The following is a 24,175-nucleotide window of genomic DNA, read 5'->3' as shown; positions in this document are numbered from 1 at the left end:
CCAGAAAGACAGAGAAACAGAAAGTTAGAAACAACCCCCCAGGGGAGATAGCCACACCACATTCCCTCCTCCTCCATTCTCCTCTCATGATCTTGGGCACGTATGCACACATGCCTGGCATGAGTTTAAGCCACCGGGTCAGGAGCTTGAACCGTGGACGAGTACATGGGAGTCCAGCGACATAGCCATTGTGCCAACTGCTGGTCCCTGTGTGTTGTTTTCTTCAAAAGCATATAACCCCTCTGTATTCATGAGAAAACATTAGCCAAGTATCAATCAAGAAATATTCTATAAAATACATTATTAGTACTTCTAAAAATTGTCAAGGTTATTAAAATGAAGTCAGTCAAATCTGAGAAACTGTCCAAGCAAGAAGAACTAAGGCGACAAGAATGTAATGTGGTATGCTAAATGGGATCCTAGAAAACAAAAGAACATTAGAGAGACACTGAAGAAACCTGAATAAGGTATGGACTTCATTTGTTAATAATTTATCAATATTGGCTCATTAATTGTGGCAAATGTATCACCTAAGTGTACAATATTAATAGAGGAAATTAAGTGTGGAGCATATGGGAGCTTTCTGTACTAACTTCACATTAATTCTGTATTAATTTTGTAAACCCATTCTGTAACAGTTTATTAAAAATCAATTGCACTAAAAATATGATGTAATTGCTACAAAATTTTAAACTTTCTGTTGAGTTAAAATATATATGGGTGCCTATTATAATCTTTTTTCATGTTAGAAAGTGTGCAAAACAAATAAATTCATAAGATAAAATTAAAGACAATGACTCAAACTGCTAAATGTGGAGGATAGAGCATACCAGTTAAAGAAAAGCTCTCAAAGCTATAACTGTATCCTCTGATATATTGTTCTGTGTAAGTAACAGCATTTGCTACAGATATGTCAGAAAAAAAATTAAATACTGCAATCACCAAATGCTTTATCTATTTCAGGAAATAAAAATGAAATATAACTTGCATCTGGTCACAAATTTCCACTTTCAATTCTATGGTTAAAGTTTAATGAGCATGGTTACCAGCAGATGGCTCAATGGTTACATGGCCAGACTCCTACGTAGTGGACTACAGTTTGAGTCCTCGATCTGAGGGCTTAAGCCTCACACTGGGTGCATGTGCATGCATGCCCAAGATCCCAAGAGGGGAATGGAAGAGAAGGGATTGTGGTGTGGCCTCCCTGGGGGGTGATTTCTTGCTTTATGTCTCTCCCTCTCTCTAGCACACACATGCCCTATAGCAAAAATATCCCTAAAATAATGTTTAATGAGCATGAAAACAGAGTTGTTTTATTATATTAGTATTCTGAAGATTACAAATACTTCCTTAATCACATATAACATACGAACTATAGCTCAGCTTTCTTTTGTGCTAGACTCATTTAGACAAATGGCTATTCTTAGGGTAACTGTAGTCTCAATGTGAATAACTAATTTTTTTCTATCAAAATGTCAACTTCAAAGCACCTCAGTCCCAATTTCCTAGAGCTCTTCTACTATCTCTAGTCACTCATTATAGATAAAAGCAACAAACTATACTTTTTTTTTTTTCATAAATTTACTTGCATAATCAAGTACTGAGTACGCAAAAGCAGAGGTTCTGGTTCAAACTCAATGGTCTACCAGTTGGCCGGTAAAAACTGATCTCTTTTAAGTATGTTTAGTTCTAAAAGTTTTTTGTTTTCTATGTCCTGACCTTTTCACTTCGGAATATTATAAAACTCTCCAAGGTATATAATACATTCACTAGATCATTCTTTTCTCAGAATGACAAGAGGTTCAACTTTAAAAACTATTCCATGATAATTATACTAAATGAACGTTAAATACAGTGACACTTTCAGAGCCTTTAATGGGATACTATGTACACATAGTTTAAGAAGTAAATATAGGGCCAGCTAGTGGCATGATGGTTAAAGTACTTGGATCCCCTGTGGCCAACTGTGTGGTTCAAGATCTGGACCCAGCAACTTGAAAATACACTGGGGGTGTGTGCGTGGATGCCTAAAATTCTGTGAAGAGAATGGAAGAAAAGGAATTGAGGCATGGCCATACTCACTGAGGAATGCTGTCTCACTTTCCCTCTCTGTCTAGTGAATGCACATGCCCTATAGAATTTTTTTTGTGTTTTTGTTTTTTTTTAAAAAAAAGAGAAGGAAATACAGTGTGCAAATTCCTCTCCACTAACTTGATGACTATCAAATTTTCTTAAAAGTAACACCTAGACCTGTGACTATTCCATGGAATATATTTAGGGAATTTTTTTTTTTTTTTTTTTTTTTTTTACATTCTGGGAATACTACTTTAATAGAAACTATCAAAAAATAATGGCAGTAAAGTCTTCCTGGCACTCTTAAATTTCACATTTGAAAGTCTTCATTTTCTTCCTACATAATAGCAATTTTTGCCATGTACCTATTACCTGTTAAGTAAGCTTTCCTAGTACTTACCAGAAACAAAAACAAAATAGAAACAAAGCATGTTAAACTCAATATATGCCTCATGCATAGGCAGAGTTTTCTTCCGTGGGTGTATGGATGCATACACATATGTCAAGAGACAGCTAGAGAGAACATGAGAAGTGTTAAAGTAGTGACAGGGCAAGATGGAAGACCCCTCCTCCACATAACTGGAAGTGGAGTGGAGTAGATAATTACGACTTATGGCAAATGTGCACCTTAGGTATTAAAGAGCAAAATAGACACAGTCAATAAAGCATTTTAGGCCAGAGCTATAGATTTCAACTTAATTCTATACTTCCACTGATGTCATCTCTGAGATATGCATGAACTCTTATAAGATCATAAGCTTCTAGTAATTTTCTCCTAAAAAAGAAGAAAATTCTAACTCAAGTACTCAAGAAGGATGTTTGTCTTCTAGCACTTGCTATTTCAACTCCCCAACATAAGAATAGAACAAAGTGATGCTAAGGTTTTCAAATATCATTTTTTCAGGACATAAGTTTCTCAGACTGACCATCACATCAAACAACTATGCCACCTATTTCTCCATCGGCATTACAGCTTATACAATGGTCAGTGCCTATCTTAGACTCTATGCCACATTGTCAATATCAAACTGACCAAAGGGTCCTGTTTCTACATGAATCCTTTCTACATGCTGCTGTCTTCCACCACAAAGTATTGTTATTACCATGCACGCTAAATTACAGAATATGCTCAAGAATGTACCTCATTCTGTCACTTTTGACAAAGAACCTCAATTATGTCTTAGTAATGAAAGTCCTGCAATTTCAAGCCTTTTAAAAGAATTATGCATTCCATTGTGAGAAGGAATAAATTACCAGGAAAGTAAGTGCTCACATGCTTTGGCAATATCCTACCAGTTAAATGTTTACTGGGGAAAAGTCAAAGTCACTTCATTCCAGCCTTCCAGGCCCCCATCCCCAACCCTTTCAGTAAGGAATATATCACAATGTTTCCTTCAAACCTTCGAACTTGAAGAAAAAAAGTAAATATAACACATTTAAATGAAAAACTTAGTTTTAACCTTCATTATTACCATTTTCTTCTTATATGCAGATATCTCGATCCTTTTTGTAAGTAGCAACATTAAAACTCCTTTAATGTAAAAATATGCACAGAAAATGTCTTCTCACTCTAGAACTATATTAGAAGGGAATTTTAAAACTGAAAAAATGTTATAAAAATACACTTTCATGCATTTTGAAATTAGGCATTTATGCACACAAGACATTACATATGCATGTTTTATTATAATAAAGTAGACAAAAGGCCAGCAAGCAATTTAACTAGTATGGCATGCAAGGGTGGGGGTGAAGAGGAGGAGGAGGATACTACAATATAGGCTTTGGACACTGGAAACCCAGATTTAATCTGTGAGCCTCAGGTTCCTCTATAAAGTGGGTATATAGTTCATGTGACTGTATGAGGCGGCAGAGAAATGGCATATAAAAAAATACCTATTTCATTGTATGAAGAGTATGAGCTAGTCTCTGGAGGTACTGTGACTGACAGTAGCTTCCTACTGTAAGGGTAAGAAGCCATATTATGGAACCAGATGGTGGTACAGTGGTAAAATGTAATGCTTTGTGAGGCTGATCCACAGGAGAAGGTTCTAGCTTCATATGTGGAGACCTCTCTGAGTACTCAGGGCATGGGTGTGCATGTGGTCTGGGGCTGGCTGGGGGAGGGTTATGGAGTACGAACTTGGGAGTGCTTTCTCTCTGTCTTGGTCTATCTTTAACACTCATGAAATAAATAAATATACTTCTAAAAAAAGGAAGACATTCTACACATGATATTTACTTCTCAATAGTGTAGGAAGGTGACAGATAAGAATCTAGGTCAAAGGAGATAAATAAATGAAAAATTCAGATAGTCCTAAAAGGTCAGGAATTGGGGAAAAAATGAGGGTAAGCTCAGTATTAACTGTGTTTGGGTAGGTGTAAGCTTAACACACACACACACACACACACACACACACACACACACACACTACAGTTTTGCAGGCCTTATACTTCAGGATGCTTAGGCTCATGGGCCTCAGATGCAGTATAGGTAAACATAAGGGGAAAAATACTACGGGCTTCTGAACACATTCATGGCTGGGCTGTGTGAACCTATTTACAGTTAAGCAAAACTGAAAATTTACATTTTACAAGAGCTATGGTGTCTTTTATATATGGGTGTATGCATACATACATATCCATATATATATGAACACACACATAATCACAAACAAAATATCCAGATGCCACACATGGAAAAAAAAAAAAAGCAATGTCCTTTTGTAAAAATGTGTCAGCTCAACTACTTGGGAAAAAATACAGTTATTTTTAATAATGTATGTTGTCTGTACAACTTCTCCTAAAGGTAAATATAGGCTTAAACTAGGATGTTGACTCAGCAAGGACAGATATTCAAATTTCCTTCTACTTGATTCATTATTAGAAAAAATTTATCAAGTTAGGAAAATACAAAGCATAGAGTGAAAAAAAAAAATGTTTGGGTCAGCCGGTGATATGTTAGTTTAAGCTGCTGGATCCCACATGGCTGATGACGCATTTGAGTCCCAGACCCAGAAGCTTAAAAAATATGCTGAAGGCATATGTGTGTATGCCCAAAATCCTGAGGGAAGGATGTAAGAGAAGGAACTGTGGCATGTCTACCCTCCTGGGCGGTGCATTCTTTCTTTCCTTCTTTCGCTCTTTCTGTCTCTCTGGCAAGTGCATGTACCCTATAGCAATTAAAAATAATAAAAAAAAAAAAGTTTAGTTAACATTAACGTATCTTTACTCTTTATTACCTGACAGGAGAATCAGTATGATGCAGTAGAAGGAACAGCAAGTTGGGAGTCATGATTCAAGCACCATAGTGTATCAGTGGGGCTTATTTATCAAGTTAAAGATCAATAAAATGGAAAAAAAAAAAAGTGTCTACCAAATGGTGGAGGATCCATGTTAATAATAAAAATTAGAGAGTAAGGAAATACACTTGAAGAACCTACAGAATTTTCCTTTCTGAAACAAAATTCATTTCCAGTAGTTACAAGTATGGTAAACTGGCTGTTATTACAAATTTCTCCTAAATAAAATGCAACAAACCTTCCTGAGGCCAAGGCAATGGCCTGATGGCCTTTCTTTATTACAGACCAGAACTGACTTGATCACAGTGACCATTTCGCAGCATATACATATATCAAATCATCACATTGTATACCTTAAGTTGTAATTTTATGATTGTAATTCAATACAATTTCATGTGCCAATTATACCTCAATAAAGCTAGAGAAAGAACAAAAAAAAAAAAGAGAAGAGCAAGTTCAGGCCCAAGAAATGTGTGCCCAGTGGACATTTAATAAAAAATTGAGTTTTATTGTTTATAATCCTGCATGAAAATGAAGCTATATTTTAGAGGCATACCCCACCTACAATCCCTCCAATGACATGAGGTATCATTGAGTACTGGGGAATCATGAGGGCTTGAGCTGGCTAGGTGTTTCAACAGTAAACGACAACTAAAGACCAACACAGAAACAGACAAAATGATACTTTAAAAGCAATATAATCTTATTTATCTGTAAATATAAACCTATGATTTCTTCCCAACATAATGCTACATATATGCAGATATAAAAACAGCTAAAATTATTTCATATAGCTTTTAATGCGGAAGACCGAGCAAGTTATTATTGTTTCTAGACTATCTAGCAAAAGAAAATACCTCTAATGATCACTTTCTAGAGTGAGATATAATGCTACTGGGCTTGAATGGTGGCTGGAGAGACAGAAAGTGAAAAATAACCCCCTTGGGGGGAAGACCATACCACAATCCCTTCTTTTCCATTCTCCTCTTGGGGTATTGGGCATGCATGCATACATGCCCAGTATGAGTTTCAAGCTGCCAGGTCTGGAAATCAAACCACAGTCAGCCACATGGGAGTCCAGCAATGTAACCATTATGCCCTCTGCTGGTCCCATTGACTACTAATTGATAAAAACAGAATAAAAGTCAGAATATTTTGGAGATGGGACCAGCAGATGGCATACTGTTACATCAAATGTTACAACCACATAGCTGACTGTGGTTCGAGTCCCAGACTTGGTGACTTAAAACTCAGGCTGTGTGAATGTACATGCATGCCCTAAATCCCAACTGCAGCGTGGGCATCTCCCTGGGGTGATTTTGCACTTTCTGTCTCTCTCTGTCTCTGTCTCTCCAGTAAGCAAATGGGTCCTCTAGCAGAAATCTCCCTTAAAATATTTTGGAGATACTTGGATTCTTTTGACACCCAGTGGCAGGAAGTAGACTAATTATAAGATTGATACTAGATAACAAAATGTGTATCTTGTAGTGTAGGGGGAGAATTTAAAAAGAAAATATGAGATTCATAATGATTCAGAGTAAAAATAATGAAATAATTATATTAGCTCTAGAATGTTAAACATTGTTTAGATGACTTCATATAAACATTTAGCTGAACATTGTATCAATTAAAGTTTTTTCTCTATTATATTGAATATTTGAGTAGTGATATATGTGATATTAGACCTTTTCATAGATTAAATTTTGTATGTTGAATTGGATATATTCATAACAATTGGCCAACGAGAGACAGGAACCTCTGTTCTCCTCTCCAATCTAAATATAGCTGTGCAGTCATTACAACAAATCAAAGCAACCCAGATGTTGGTCTCCATGCAAACATAAAGTGATTTTGATGGGGAGAATACTCAGTTATGGGGTGGGGCACTGTCAGCTTTCAAAGATAATGTTAATTATAAAAGATCCCATGGAAACACACAGCATTGCTCTTTCTGATAAACTACACCAACACCATGTTAGCCTTGGGTGTGGGGCTTTTCTGTCGAATCTCAAGTACTTTCACAACTGGAGTTTTATGTACCCAATTAACTTTGACTAGACACAGAAGTCTGGCTTGGTGCTTCCACACAGTAGCCAAAGTAAAGGTTTTCTGTATCAAGAATTACTGTCAGAGTGTCCGATATCTTTCCTTCTCCTACTAACCTAAATCTGGAAAATAAGCTAACAGCCAAGCAGCTTTTACTACAATTTAAGTCAGTATTAATTCTACTGGCTCACAAAACTGTAAAACATTTGGTTTAAATAAATTGAACAGTGCAGAAAGGAAGGAAAAAAAAAATCAGAGCAAGCATTGTACACAACTAGAGCACCCGCACAGCTTTAGAAGTCACTATAAAAATAATCTGAAATACTATAATGATGGGAATGTTATTCCTTCCTTTCTCTTTTAATGTATGCCCAATTTTAAATTCATAGCATTAGCTCTAGGTAACAAAGTTCAAACAAGGAATAAATCACAATTTTCAGCAGAGCAATTCAAACTCAGCTCATGTTTAGTATTTTAATTGGACATGACATTGGTATGAAACTACCATATATCATAAAGAAATGTTACCTGGCCTCAACTACATTCAAACATGGAGGCTACTGTGTTCCAATGCAGAATTTTTTCTCAAGGTACCCTGGGTAATTTGTATTAGAAGGATAATATAAGACCTGAAGGAGCCAATGGCCTAAAACTAAAGTCCTATTTTATAGCCTACCATGCCTCATAATTAAACTGTGTTTAATCACCTGAAATAAAGTAATTATAGGTAATATCTAAAAATAAATATCAAAAGGGAGAGAAGGGATACAGTGACCTATTTTTAGAATATCTAATTGGGTCAATCAGGTGGACCAAGGAGGAAAAAATTCACACTTAAAATTATTTACTATATAGTGAAAATTAACGATACACAATTCACAAAGTCTTGAGGTTGTATTCAATTCTAGTAATTAACAGCTAAATGTCTTGTGGGTACGTACCCTCCATCTTTGAAGCTCAATTTTTCAATTATACAATGGGGATAGTATTCCCTAAAGACTGGTGTTAAGTTTCTATAAAGTAACATGTCAAGCACAAGCATTCAAGAGACGCATGTACCCTTTCTTGTGCTCACCTCCCCTTCTAAGGTTTTGAAGATCACTCTGTGTTCGCTCTATAATCATGCCACTCTCATGGAATTAGTTAGCGTGGATCACTGAGGATTAAAGCAAGGCCTAGAATGAAGCAGTAAGTCTCAGTACACATGCTGACCAAATAAAGGGATTAATGAGGGAATAGATATCAGGCTAGGGAAACAAAAATATTTAAAACTCATATACTGAGCCCTTAAAGAATATAAAAAACTTCAAAAATAAAACTTCAAAACTATACCGGGGCATAGGGATCATTACCAAGGCAGTGAAACACCACGTACTAGAGAAATAAAAAGATGAGTAAAGATTTACTCTTCAGTCCATGTGTAGTGTCAAAAGACAGACACAGATTTATGTCTGTACTTCGATTTGGAAATGCTATTTTAGAGATGCTGAGACCAGTGCTAAGGAAGTACAGAGAAGGAAAAAAAAAATTACTGCTTGAGAGAGTCAGGCAAGACTTCACAGAGGAAATATAATTTTAACAGGCAGAGAGAGGAAAAGGACATTTTGGCAGAGGAATAAAAAAGGATTTCATCTATAGAATGTGCCAAAGCATTGTGGGGAAATCTTAAATCTCTTTGAACTTTTCTGAATATAATATATATTGTATAAATTCTTAAAAAAAAAAGACATAAGTAAAATATATACTAAGTGGCTTATTTTAGTTGCCATGTAAAAGTAATAATAATCATTTTTTTCTAATTTGTCTTATTAATATATAATTCTTGTATGAAACCCTACTGTACAGTCTAAGTCTAGTACAGTTGCATTCCCATTTATGTATTTTGCCTTTCGTTAATTATCATGAAGGGGTAAAGACACCATTCTAGACCTATTCATCTTCTCTTGAGACTAATTGCCAATTCATTTTATAATATATTGGGAAGTCAAAATGTGCGGTATTTTCAACCTTGCCAATTCTATCTTAAGTCAATGGTATATTACCAGGCCAAGAAATCCAAAATTAGACAAAGTCAACCCAGTGGTATCAGAAATTTGCCAAATATCATAACCTCAAAAGAAACTGTAAAGGATGGTTGTGGGGTTTTGGCACTACAAGATTAAGCCATTTCATAATAGGGTTTCTATTTCATCTAATCAGCAAGTCAGAAACCATAAAGATCTTGATGTGGGGGAGAATTAAAAATTTGGATTATAATATATAAGACTCTCTTCCATATGTTTTAATAAATTAAAACCTTAAAATCTTATTTAAAAAAAAGTCTTTTAAAAAGAATGAAGCAATTTTAAAAATCACACTTTTGGCCCAGGAAACTTAAAATATTCAGCCTTGAAAATCATAAAGAAAAATAAAAAGGACACATGGTTTCTACATGGAGTATCATGGTCGAGGCATATTCAGAATTATACGTATTTAATGTTTCAAAATTTTTATTTTCTAACTTACTTTGGTGATTAAATTCTGCTTCTGAAACTTTTACAGATATTCTTCAAGGCAGTCATTTATCAAACTAATTTGAAATATTTCTATTGGAATTCTACAAGAACATGTTAGATTATAGATGGGCAAGTATTTTAATCCTATTTTTACGTAGAGTTGTGTGAATTATCATCTTGTCAGGACAAAAACTGGAACAGGTTTTCATAAGACAAAACTATTTTTCCTCAGTGATTAACCTAGACATATTGTCATGTGGTTAATGGCAGAAATAGCAACCTGTAATCTTCAATTGTAAGTTATGTTTTCTTTTCCCAACTCTGTTCTGTTGGACTCCGCATTGACTTTTTTTTTTATAATTTCTTCTTCTTTCTAAAAATTTTCTCATCTTTTGTATGCATAAAGGAAAATATTTTCACCTTTATTCTCTTAGCCTTCAGAGAAAAAGTTTTGCTATCATATGTTTAATTGCTTTTTTTTTTTAAAGAGATGCTTCCTATAGCACACACGTGTTCACCAGAGAGACAGAGAGATCCCCCCACCCCCGTCCCCCGGGGGAATGGTCATACCACAAGCCCATTTTCTCCATTTTCCTCCTGGGATTCTGGCACACTTGCACATGTGCTCAGAGTGAGTTTCAAGCCACCGAGTCCGAGATTCGGACTGCAGTCAACTAAGTTTGCGTCCAGTGACATAACCATTCCACCATCTGCTGGTCCCCTTATGTTTAATTTCTAAAAGCTCTTATTCTTTTCAGTATTCATTTTTATTCATGGCTTCCTGCTTCAGCTATATGCTACCATTTCTTTCTAAGGATTATTACTGATTTAAAGATTTTGCTTCCTGTTTCTTGAGGCTTCCCTCTTCTAACATGTTGTTTTAGTTACAATCTTTTACATATGAAGCTTCTCTAATATGTTTGATGATCTTTGGTTGCTTATTTAAGAATGAGTTAACATAAGCTAAATTAAGTTTCTAAGGTATAGGTAGGCTTCCTAGAAAGGATAGATTGGCTCTTATGTATCTGGTTTGGGAACTAGTGATTTATAGCGGACTTCTAAACTTAGGTGTGTGTGTGTGTACATATAGATAGATAGATAGATAGATAGATAGATAGATAGATAGATAGATTCAGATTTTCTAGATAAGAAGTGAATTAATTTATTAGGGACAAATTATGAGGGGGAAGGGTATGTTGGTGATAAACAGTACATTGCTTGTATTCTACACAGGGTACAGAAGGGGTATTACATACCTGAACACCTCACTGAATGACCTTCAATCAACCTTCTTTTCACACATCTCTTCATTGCATCTACAATAGCTGCGAGTTCTCTTTCTCCTACCTTGGAGGTGGGTGTCTAAGCACTGGCATGTGTGTATACCATGGAAAGGCCTGACTGCTCCATTAACAGGTCGCAACCGGTTACCCTATTTTATGCTCCTTGCTATAGTTTGATTATGTACCCAAAAATTCATGTGCTCAGACCCTGTAGCACAATGAAGAGGGTGAAAACTTAATATGATTATAGTATTCAAAGGTGGAGCCTTTGGTATAATAAAGTCATTAGGCCAGGGTGCCCATAATTGAGTTCTGGTGGGTCTGTATGCCAAGGGAAATGAAGCCAGAACAAGAGAAAGGAAAAGATACATGGGTACAGACTGTGCTTTATTCAGCTACACGTCCTGCTTATGACCATTGTGTGATACCTTTGGCCTTCTAGAACCAGAACTGAGTCAAAATAAATTCCTATTTTCTTAAATTCACCCAGTTGTAAGTATTTCTGTTAGCAATGTGGATTATCCAAGATACCCCTTATTTTACCATGCCAGCAGCCTTTAAGTTTTAAGCTTCTGCAAGATACTTTGGAGTAAGATTTCTTTTCATTGTTACCCTCCTCCAAAGCTCCTTTAGATTATCATTTGCTATGCTCTGACAAATTAGTTGTAATAGTTCTGTTACTTGCTGCCTTCCAAAAATCAGCTTAAATATCTTATCCACTGAAGTCTCCTCTCCCATTCTGATTGCTTCTCTGGAGTCATTTCTTCAAAATATTTTATGCATAGAAAGCTTATTCTAATCTACCCACAAGACTGCTAATTTCTTTGCTAGCCACTCTTTTTGTATCTCACTCTGTCACTTATGTTTTTTGGAAGACATCTTCAGTAATTTCTTCAGGAAGAGATTTTAGTGGACTGATTTTTATTTAATTTCTGGACCTGGGAATCTCTGGATCATGTGGGTAAATAAAAAATCCAAACCCAAAGTCTAGGTAAAGAAAGGATAGTGGTGACAAATCCCCAATGGCGACTTCATTCATTCTCTATCCAGATCCTAAACTGGGACAGGCAAATATTCATGCTGTCTTTTTTTTTTTTTTTTAAGGTTTTTGTCAAGGGGTGCATGTGCTCACCACTGAAGAGAAACAGAGAGAGACAGTGAGAGGGAAAGTGAGAAATCACTGCCTGGGGGTGGGGTATGACCACATGGTAATCCCTTCTCCATTCTTCTGGGATTTTTGGCCATACATGCACATGCACCCAGTGTGATTTTCAGAACTTGAACCATAGCTGCCAATATGGGAGTCCAGTGACTTAACCCCCCCATACCACTGCTGGCTCCATGCTGCCTTCTTGTACCAGTATGCAAACTTACTTTTTCACTGAGAATATAGATTTCACTGCTTTATTCAGTTATTTAATTCCTGGCTTTCCAATAGCCTAAAGCTTCATCTACTACTCCAAAAAGAATATAAACTAACTAAACAAGCCCCATCCAACCGGTTTCTACAATGGGCACATGATATCAAATAAGTTGCAAAATCAGCCTACTGTTCACCATTCTTCTATTCAGTTACTAGTTCCTGGGAAACTCTCCTACGAATTTTTGAGCTCAGCTAAGCATTAAAAGCATATCACTTACATTTTATTCAGCAAATTAAGATTGTTTATAGTGGTGATGTTTTTTGGTTACCTAGTTTCCCTCTATGATTTAAGAGAATTTTAGTGGTATCTTAGAAGGGACACACTATAATTTTAAGTGTTTACCATATTCTATGGAAAGAAAAATGTATTATTTGGAAATAATTCTAAGACAATTTTACATGAATTTACTTAGAAATCATCTTACTGACCACTTACTATTTTTCAAATATTTACTTATTTTTCATTAATGTTGGAGAAAGATCAAGCAATGTAACTAATATGTTGATATTCCATTCAGACCAGAACTGAAACCTAGTTCTACCACTTATTAGCTGTGTGAGTTCAGAAAATTTACCTAAAATTGTAAACATTTATTATTTCATTAAATAAAAACATTAATATTACTTTTAAATACATAAACTTATCACTTTTGTAGATCACAGTGAAAGGATATCAGCAGTTTAATATGTATTGTATTAACGTCATTCCCATGGAACTGTGGTCCCCAAGACTACAAGTCACTGAGAGGGTAGCCAAATGACGTACCACTTCTCTTGTAGAATGATTTTAATGAGAAAGAATGCCAGCATATAGAGAATTGTACTGGAATGACTCAGTTTTACTTCTAATTATAGTCAATTGGTTGATAACACTAGTTTGTAAAAAAATAAAATAAAAAAATCCTTCAGATGGGATTATTTGATAGAAAGTGGATAAATATGGAAGGTTTATTGCCAAGTGAAGTAAGCAAGACTGAAAAAGAGAAGCCTTGTATATCCGCACTCAATATATACGAAATGCTTGCACTCCAGGACAGAAACTAAAAGATTGGAAGGTATGAAGGCATGAGTACTGGACACTGGGAGGAGGGTGGGCAGTTGGGGACAAGAGGGAGGGAATCAAGGTGGAAAACAGGCAAAACATTTAACAGACATAAAACTGGAAAATTATATGTTGTTGATAAGTATGGTACTGTTTTTGGTTTAATCTACAATATATTCATGCCAGGAAGATTAATTTTGCATGCCATAAAGATGTACTGTGATTAAATTTAATAAAAGAAAAAGAAATAAAAAATATATTTATGCAAATATTGCTTTAGAACAAGCTCATTACATAATCACATAATTGTGATTCTCATTCCATATTTTTCCATTAATCTCATCAAGGATCTTGACATCTCACATTTTACCTAGTCCAAATCCCACAAGCAATGTAATACATTTTCTCCATTTTTTTGTACAAGGTTCTAATTCAGTACCACCATCAATTCCTAACAACCAGAGTTAATCAGCTCAGAACCAATGCCCCAAACTCCAGGTATCCCAATCTGCAAGAAGAATAGAAATTTCCAAGGAGTTACTCACTGTCAGTGCTAGCAATTTCCCATAGGTGAGATGAGCAGGGATGTGGTCAGTCTTGGATCTCAGTGATTCCATATACCAATGCTCTGCTTCGGGGAGTTTGCTTAATCGCATATAAGCTTCACCTGCAGAGAGGATCATTTAGATCAAACTTAGGGGACAGGTTTGCAACCCATTTTTAACATTATTATCATCATGTTTATACTCTATGGAATTTCATATGCTGTGACGAGTATTTTCATCCACTTTCTCATTTGTTCCCCAAATAAGTTATCATGATTTCCATTTTATAGATGGGAAAAAAAATTCGGTTTGGAAAATTGACTGCATTCGCTAATGTAAAAAAAATTGCCAAGTAAGTAAAACTGATTTTTAGCCTAGGAACACCTGATTTCCAAAAATGTCTTTTATGACCATTTTCTCTTACTTATTTTGAGAAAAATGTTTACATAAGTTTCTTCTGTATATCATCTGTTATTTTTTCATCTGTTATTTTTATTCACATTTATTGGACCTTTTAGAAATTCAAGAATGTATAGAATAACTACTAAATGAAGAGCCTCATGCAGAGGCTACACAAAGATAGTGTTAAGACTGTCCTCCAAGGACAATCTTGTTGAGAGAGTAAGATTAACTAAAAGAGCTAAAAACATTTTGGATTAAACAGTGTGTTGGATTTTAATTTTCAGTAATTGTTTGCATTTTGTAAGTTAGTTATGATATAAATTTTGCAGTGTCATTTGAAGAAGTCAATGAGTACATGACAAATACCGAAGATGCCCACCACCACCACATACAAAGCTAGTCTGGGACTTTTCAACCACTAGTCATTTCTTTCAAGTTCTACAAATATTAGCTACCAAGCAGCATTTCACCAACAGCTCAGCAGGAGAAAAAAAATGGAAATAAAGCCAAAAGTATACCTATCAGTTGCCTGTTTATTATCATTCTTTTCCATATGTTATTATAAGCGGGGAAGAATGTTCAACTTCAACTAATGCAAAAATGTGTTTTAACATGATTTATGTATTTCAGTTAAATACTGCAGTCTTAATAAACACTGCAGATGTAGTCACTACTCAGTTTCTGAGACCAGACTAATAACTTGTACTATTTTCCAAATAGAGGTTAAAGCTTAACTAATCATAATCCTGATAGCTTTTTCCATTTAGAGGCCTAATCAGAGGCTTTACCTAATGTTATTATCCATTATCCATGTTAGTTTTACTTCTTTGTTTCAAAAAACTTGCTCTCTTTTGATTATTTTCTCCTTGTACTTGCACAGTATTGTCAAAACTAATATGTTTAATAATTCAAATTGGGTTAAGTCTCCTGACCTTTGGAATGAACTTTATTCAGCTGGTTAGTAAAAAATATTGACAAATAATATGTAACATGCACAAAAATGGATGTATCTACTCACACGTATCTGAGTATCTCTAGTTTCTCAGAACAGTCCCTTAACTTATCTGATCACAAAAGTGATAGCTGGAAAAGGTTTTGTTTTGTTTTTTCCTAAGTTTAACCATGTCTACATTTAAGTTGTTGGTTAGGTTAAATGACATGTTAGGGCAAGATACAAGTAATACTGAAGCAAAGAACAAATATCAAAGCATATTGAATACGCATATACTCACTAAGTCTAACAAGGATAGATTAAGAATGTTTTTTTTTAATTTCCATATTTCTATATTTAATTATTTCTACTTAATGTTTCTATAGAAACTGACACCCTATCAGATAGATTTTGCTTGTCATGTTGATTTAACAAATATTTCCCAATGAAGCAAACAGTTGTTTTTCTTAGACTATGCAAACCACTTAACATTATAGCAATAATAAATATGATTCTGTTATTAAATGGAAAAGAAGCCACATTCCTTATAGTACTGAAAATTTTAAAGTACTTAAATTGTATTCAAATATTTATCTTTAAAATGAACTATAAACATAGATGGGAGGTGGGGCTCTATGACAGGTTGCATTTGGACTCAAATTCTACTGAAATTCTACTTTGGTTCTTCAAGTGCCAATAGTTTCATTTTTGAAGGTTGTATAACCATTGTATTTTATGGTTTCCACTTTTCACTTTAAAAAATTAAACTAATTTGTAGAATAGTAAGAGAAAATCTTCTGTACAGAAAAATAATGTGAAAGAACTCCAATTTCAGAATTCTTTTGAGATCCAAATCTTTATTGTATTTCAGTTGTAAATATCTAAAAATAATTTCAGAAAGTATACTACTTTTCTTCCTAGTCAGAAATCTATCATTATTAAAATCTATTTTTAAATGAAATATTAATTTGTAGCTACTTAGTGGCTGGCCCATTTTCATAAGAGCTCATAAGCAGCTTATTAATTTGTAAAGCTTATGAGATAGAGAAAAAATAAAAACCTATAAAGAAGTAATATGATATAATCATGTATCTTGGTAAGTATATGAAAACTGTTAACTAACTTACTTCAGTACTACTCATTTCAATTTGGAAAACTTCATATAACCTTTCACTGTTTTTTAATAATAGCAATGTACTTGCAGTATATTCTTGCTGGGAAAATTCATTTTGTGTGCTGTAAAGATGCACAGTGATTAAATGTCACTTAAGAAGTATAAAAAATGCTTAAGTATGAAAATAAGTGATGACAACAATTATGCATTGAGTATTTACTATGAATTAGGTAGCAAGCCAACCTGGCAAATGTCTAACTATATTCAAACACTCTTCTTCTATACATTTGGGCATGTAGAATTTTTTCTCACTAAGTCTCTCAAGGAACCTTAACATATTACTTCACTCGACCACTACCAAATGGTTTTAGTAGGTTTACAAGATCAAACTATTTTTCAGTCTCTGTGTCAGCTGCTTATGAATGTATGTCATTGGTTGTTAAGGGACATCACTTCCTGGATTTTGTACATGACAAAGCTTGCAGGCAGAGTGGCTACCTAACACACACAAAATTATAACTGTGGGAAATGGTAAAGCAGCAATTTAAATTTAGGACTACCTGACCTCCACACATTGCCTTAACTGGTTTTATCAAATTTTCCACCTCTCCAGCTCAGGTGAAAATTAGACTCTCTCACTTATAGAAAATTTTTCTCTAGCTTTTGATACATTGGTTATAACAGATTTATTTCACTTTGCCTGGAGCTTATCTTCTGAATTAAAAGAATAAGGAAGAACAATGATAATCCATGGCTGACCTTTAAAAAATGCTTCCTATACATATATTATTAAATTCTTAAGAGGGAAATATGAGGTAGATGAGATACACTCTAGTTCTAAGGTTGACCTTTAACATAAAAACAGCCTATGAAAATGGTAATAAAATCATGAGGCCAAACCTAAAAAAGCAAATGGTCAAGAATAAATTTAAATATGTTTAAAAAGGCAGATCAATAAAATTTTTAAGCAACAAACAACTCAAGTACTTGCTATTTCACTAGCATTCATTTTTAGCCCACAACAGGGATTACAACACCTATTTTATGGATGACGAGGAAAACTCAGGAATGATGAGTGACCTGCATAACGACAGTTAGAAATTTTATCCTACAAGGATTCAAAGGCTTGAAAGCCATGACTTTTTTCCTTCCTTTACATCAAGCCGCTGGCCATATGAAACCTATTAACATCTTAAATACATTGGGTTGTCGGAAAAGTCATGATGCATTTTTGCATAGAAAAAAATATCCTATGACTTCTTCGACAACCCAATATTATGGTTACAAATTCATGTTACCCATAAACTATAATTAGTTACTTTTCATCTTACAAAAGAAGAGACTGTGGCTCACTAAGTTCAAGGTCAAAAATAAGTAAATGCCAAATTCGGAATCCAAAGTAGAGCTTTGTCTTTCCACTATACTATTTTACCAAATACTATAAAAAATAATCAGATAGGATGAAATGATTGCAAAACATGTCATTATATTTAGTTTTAGGAGAAGATGGTATATATATATGTAATCCCTCAACCTTGATTACAATATTAAAATCATAAAAATTTCATAAAAGAAAAGGCTACAGAAAAAAGAAAATTGGGTCATCCCATAGCCTATTGGTTAAGGGAGACAGATATCACACGGCCAACCACAGTTTGAGTACTGGCTCTAGTGGCTTGAAAAACATACAGACCACATGTGAATGTGTGCCCCTATTCCTGACAGGATGGAGAAACAGAGAAATTGCATTCTGACCACCCCTGCAAGGTGCTCTCTCTCTCCTCGGTCTGTCTCACCCTCTTTCTAACAAGTGTGACCCCATCTAGCTATTAAAAAAAAAAAAAAAAAAAGGAATCCAGGCCTCTCATACATTCCTTAGTTTATCATCTGCAACATGAGAGGGTAAGAATAAATTACTCTTGGGCCAGTGGGTGGCAAAGTAAAGGCACTGGATCCCACATGGCCAACTCCATGACTTAGGTCCTGAACCGGAAAATTGAATGAATTCCATTCTTTCCTTTCTTTTGATAAAGAAAGAAATAGACAATTGTTTGGAAATGGGATGGAGAAAGGAGAGTTAAGTCATCTTTTCCGGTACTGCAATTTTTCTTAACTTACAATGATAAAAAAAAAAAATGTTTATAGTACCCAGGAGGAAAGAAACAATGATGACTATTTTTCCTTCTCATCCCACAAAAATGGTATAATAGAGGCACTTTCATAAGAATGAGAAGATTTCCTGTGCAATGATGTAGTGATCAGGTTCATCACCCAGATTTATTTCCAATTCACTCACAGACAAAAGGGATTTGGATGTCTCTAGGCTGGCTTCAGGCAGATATAAACCAGTTTCAGATGTAGAACAAATAATGTCACTCTTCCTCCCTAAAAGGCCCCAGGTCTAAATAATTCAGGCAAAGGCTAACTCCTTAGGAAAGAATGTTGGGTTATTGATGATGTAATAGTCTAGATCTCACTGATTCTTATGTTTCAAATTACTGGACAGCTCCAGCTTGCAGAAAAAGAATAGAGCATGTAGTAAGACAGCTTAAGATTCAGATAGATTCCCTATTTAAAAAACAAAACAAAAACTTTCTTGGAACCAGCAGGTGGCATGGTGGTTGAAGTGCTGGTCTCCCACATGGCCGGCTACAGTTCAAGTGCTGAACCTGGCTGCTTGCACACGCATGCATGTGCTCTCTCTCTCTCTGGTAAACTCACATTTCCTATACTAAATTTAAAAAACAAAAAGTGAATAAAAATAAATAACCCTTTAAAAAACTTTCCTCAACACTCTTAATAAAAGTGATCAGCATTTATTCATCTTCTAGAGTAATTGTTAAATGCCTTTTATATGTTTTATTCTTGAACATACATCTCACATATTGATTTAAATTAACCAACATGAATAAAGTGCAATGGTAAACACAAACATTAATATAACAGATATTACTGTTCTTGTCTTCATAGTTCTTAATTTAATGACAAAGAAATAAATTTGGAAGTGCTTCCTAAATTTGGTTTGATAGATATATGAAATACACATAAACAAAAACTTCCAAACTTTTTAAGGCTTATGAGTTTAATTTAATCTGTTAAAAAGTGTGTGTGTGTGTGTGTGTGTGTGTGTGTGTGTGTGCATAGATATCAATGTTCAGGATACAAAAATATTAAGTAAATAATAATACAAATGGTTAGTGGCTGAGAGCAAAACTGTTATATTAATACAGGAGTACATGAATGATTCAGCTGTGGTCAAAAGCAGATTACATAAACTTAACTAGTGGGCCATCAGGAAAGTCATGATATATTTTTGAACACAGCATGTCTTTGCCAACGAACAGAATCCAAAGAATTAGAAAAGTTTCAGAAGGTTGTATAATATTTATATATTTATTTATTTTTATCACCAGAGGGTGTATGTGCTCATGAGAGAGAGAGAGAGAGAGAAAGCGTGAGAGTGAGCAGAAGGGAGGGAGGGAAGGAAAGGGAGAGAAGGAATCACAGACTGGGGTGTGATGATGCCACAATCATTTTTTTTTCCATTTCTCCATCATGTCAGAATGTAAGAACATGCATGTCCACATGCCCAGTGTGTTTTTCAAGCCTCTAGGCCAGGATTCAAAACATAATCAGCTATAGTGATCTGGCTTCCTACACAGAGTGGTTAACCACTGAGCTAAGGGCCTGCCCAGAAGATTATTTATTACAGATCAAAGACACTGTGGAGAAAGTCAGTTTTCATAAATGACATCACAGTATTTTTTTCATGGTCATTTAAAGAATGAGGGCATTTATACAATGGCCTGTACAATTTCTACCAGTCTTCTTTCTACTATTAGAGTGAAAAATCTCATTGCCAGTACTGGTTATTTTAGGATTCATAGCCTGAAAGGCCAGCATTTTATCTTTTTTTTAAGTTTATCAATTTATTCCATGAGTGACAGACACAAAACAGAGATAGACAGAGATACAGCATCTGTGAAAGAATCTAGATGTCACAATCCACCCCAGCTTCAGCCATCCTGGATCCTGAGCACCTGTATGTCTAGCACACTCAGAATGTCTATGGATGTGACCCAGCTACTCTCCCAATCTGCCCCAGAGTTTAGCATTTTACTGCTGTGCCATGATCAGACAACAGGTGTTCTAACTACCTACCTAATTTCTAGGTTGATTAGGCAGACTTCACAGGTTATTAAGATAATCATTCTATTTTTTTTGTGTGGGGGGGAGACGTTTTTGCTACAGGGAGCATGCACTCGCCAGACAGAGAGAGACATAGAGACAGAAAGTGAGAAATCATCCCCCAGAGGGGATGGTCATGCCTCAATCCCTTCTCCTCCATTCTCCTCTCGGGATCTTGGGCACACACCCACATGCGCCCGGCATGAGTTTTAAGCCACTGGGTCCGGGACGCAAACCGCGGTCGACTACGTAGGAATCCAGCGACATAGCCATTACGCTAACTGCTGGTTCCTGATAATTATTCTATTTTTAAGAAACATTTACTTTCCATTTAAAATAACAAGTTTAGGAGCCAGTAGGTGGCATGGTGGTTAAGGTGCTGGACTTCCATGTGGTTGACCATGGTTCAAGTCCCAGACGTGATGGCATAAAATTCATGCAGGGCGCATATGTGTGTGTACCCAAAATCTTAAGAGGAGAATGGAGGAAAAGGGACTGTGGCATGGCCATCTCCCCTGTGGGGTGATTTCTCATTTTCTCTCTCTCTCTCTCTCTCTCTTTCTCTTTCTGGTGAGCACACACATTCTATAGCAAAAATTTCTCTAAATAAATAAAGTATCAAGTTTATTTTGATGGGGTTTGTACTATTTCTTAATGTGCTGTTCATTTTTCTCTTAATGAGCACTTTTAGTAATCCTTAAATATGTTACGATTAGCTCCTTTTTATAGTTTACTTTTAATTTGTCCCTTAAACTAATTTTGGGGTCTGTAGCAGAGAGCATTGCAGTTACACTGCTGGATTTCCACAAGGCTGACCACAATTCAAGTCCCAGACTCAGAGTCTTAAAACTCACACTGAGCGCATGTGTATGCATGCCCAAGATTCCAGGGGGAGATCCAACTTTTCAGTTATTCAAATTATTTTCACAACTTTTTATGTAAAGACTGTACCAACTTCAGCATTTTTTTTTTTTGAGAGGTTTTTGCTATAGGGCGCATGCACTCACCAGAAAGACAGAGAGATAGAAAGTGAGAAATCACTCCCTAGGGGGGATAACCACGCCACAATCCCTTCTCTTCCATTCTCTTCTCGGGATCTTGGGCACTCAAGTACACACGCCCGGCGTGAGTTTAAGCCACTGGGTCCGGGACTCGAACCACGGTCGACTACATGGGAGTTCGGCGACAGACATTATGCTAACTGCTGGTCCCAGCAATTTTCAATTTGTTTCATAATTATCATTTTAAAACACATCTCTAATTATACCTTTGAATACATATATAGTGAGGGGATATGTTAACTATCTTTTTATTTCTGAAGTTTTTTTTTTTTTTCCCTGAGAGAGAGAGAGAGTAGAGAGAGGGAAGAAATGCTTTCCTGACAGGGTCTTGTCATACTATGATCCTTAAACTCCCGCCAGCCAGGACTGGGTGCAGTCAGCATGTTCAGTTTGACCTGATATCTGAATCTAAGCCTTCTATATGGCTCTGATACCACAGAGCAGTGCTTTACCACCTGTGCCACTGTAGCTGGGCCTTGGACTATCTTTATACCAAAACATACTTTTATGTTGTATGATTAAGACAAGTGTCTATTTATTCTACAAACACTTCACTACTTGTTTGAAATTAACTTTTCATTATTTATTTATCCTTTTTTTAAATTTTTGGTTTTGTCATAGGGCACATGAGCTCACCAGAGAGAGAGAGAGAGAGATGGAGAGGAAAAGAAAAATCACACCCCCCCAGGGGGATGGCCATGCTATAATCTCTTCCTCCGTTCTCCTCTCAGAACCTAGAGCATTCATGCACATGCTTCCAGTGTGATTTCCAAGCTGTCAGGGTCAGAAATCGAACCTTAGAGTCAGCCATGTGGGATCCAGAGCCTTCACCTCCACACGAATTACTGGCCCCTGAGATCATTTTTATAAGAATTTCCTATACATACTTTCATTTTTTTTTTGAGAGATTTTGCTATAGGGTGTGTGCACTTGCCAGAAAGAGAGAGAGAGACAGAGAGACAGAAAGTGAGAAATTACCCCCAGTGGGGATGGCCACGCCGCAATCCCTTCTCCTCTTGGGTCTTAGGCACGCATGCACATGTTCCCGGCTTGAGTTTAAGCCACTGGGTCCCAGACTCGAACGGAAGTCAACTACATGGGAGTCCAGCAACAAAGCCATTACACCAACTGCTGGTCCCACATATTTTATTATCAATAAAAACTTGACTAAATTTTTATCTGTGTCTAGGGCCTCTACTTTATCCTGCTGGTTTACTTTTCTGTTCTAATAACAGTGCTCTAATCATGGAAGTTTCTTCTAACTTCTAATACCTAGTATAGCAAGTATCACCCATTATTCTTCAAACTTTCTTGGCTCTATTTCACTGATAATTCTACCAGAGAAACTTTAGAATCATTTGTCAAGTTCTGGATAATATTTTTGAGATGTTTATTGTTACAGAATTAAAATGTATTCATCAATTTTAGAGAAAGGGAATTTTGAGTTTTTCCACTCAAGATTAGTATTTAATTCTTTATTCAAATTGACCTCCACTGTTTCATGTACGTGTAGGACCTCCTTAGGTGGTTACAATCCTTCTGATCTCAAAGTAGACTATGAGATGTGTGGAGCCATACACAAAGTCTTCCATTTATGTCTTCCAAGCTAAGTCCAATGCCTCTGGCTCCAAACAGTCCTCAACAAATACCTGCTAAATAACTGATCACATTATACATCAACTTGGAATTAGATATTACATTTTTACAGGGCCTGCAGGTAGCATGGTGGTTAAGAGCACTGGACTCCCATATGGCTGACCGGGTTTGAGTTCCAGACCTGGCGGCTTGCTTTCTCACTTTTCCTCTCTCTCTGTTGCTCTCTCTCTCACTCTCTCCCTCTCTCTAGTCATATTAAACAAATAAAATAAAAAGTTAAAATATTTCTTAAAAAAAAAGATACCACATTTTTAACTGAGTATGTCATTAAAAATAAATTTCTATGTAACCACATGACATAGGGGGCAAATTGTATCAGGAGTTGAACTTGCTGTGATTTTAATTCTCACTTTTTACTTCACCATGTCAGCAATGACACTGAAACATTAGGGAGCCTGGCTTTTTTGTATAAACTTATTTTGGTGCAAAAATGTTTGACAGCTATACATGGTTTTTCTAATATGCATTTTTGAACACTTTGAAGACCCTTCACATTTATACTACAAACTTGCTATAATTCTTAGCTATCACATTTTGTGTCTCTCTTGTATTTCCACAGAATCTTTTCCTCATTTTATCCTCATAAAAATAACAGAAGCTAGTTGCCTCAGATACAT

The 24,175-nt window shown here is 35.7% G+C and overlaps 1 protein-coding gene across 1 annotated transcript in view; it reads right to left on the bottom strand.

The window, feature by feature from the left end:
- TMTC2 (transmembrane O-mannosyltransferase targeting cadherins 2) overlaps nt 1-24,175 on the bottom strand; it is a 339,285-nt gene that overhangs the window by 127,163 nt on the left and 187,947 nt on the right. Inside the window, exon 8 of the mRNA XM_006145516.2 lies at nt 14,207-14,328. Coding sequence (XP_006145578.1) covers nt 14,207-14,328 — 122 coding nt within the window. The remainder of the gene's footprint in view (nt 1-14,206; nt 14,329-24,175) is intronic.

The sequence above is a fragment of the Tupaia chinensis genome, unplaced genomic scaffold (assembly GCF_000334495.1).
Source record: "Tupaia chinensis unplaced genomic scaffold, TupChi_1.0 Scaffold000148_1, whole genome shotgun sequence".
In the NCBI taxonomy this organism is placed as follows: domain Eukaryota; kingdom Metazoa; phylum Chordata; class Mammalia; order Scandentia; family Tupaiidae; genus Tupaia; species Tupaia belangeri.
Note: the sequence above shows the minus strand (reverse complement) of the source record. Positions and strands in the feature narration are given on the sequence as shown.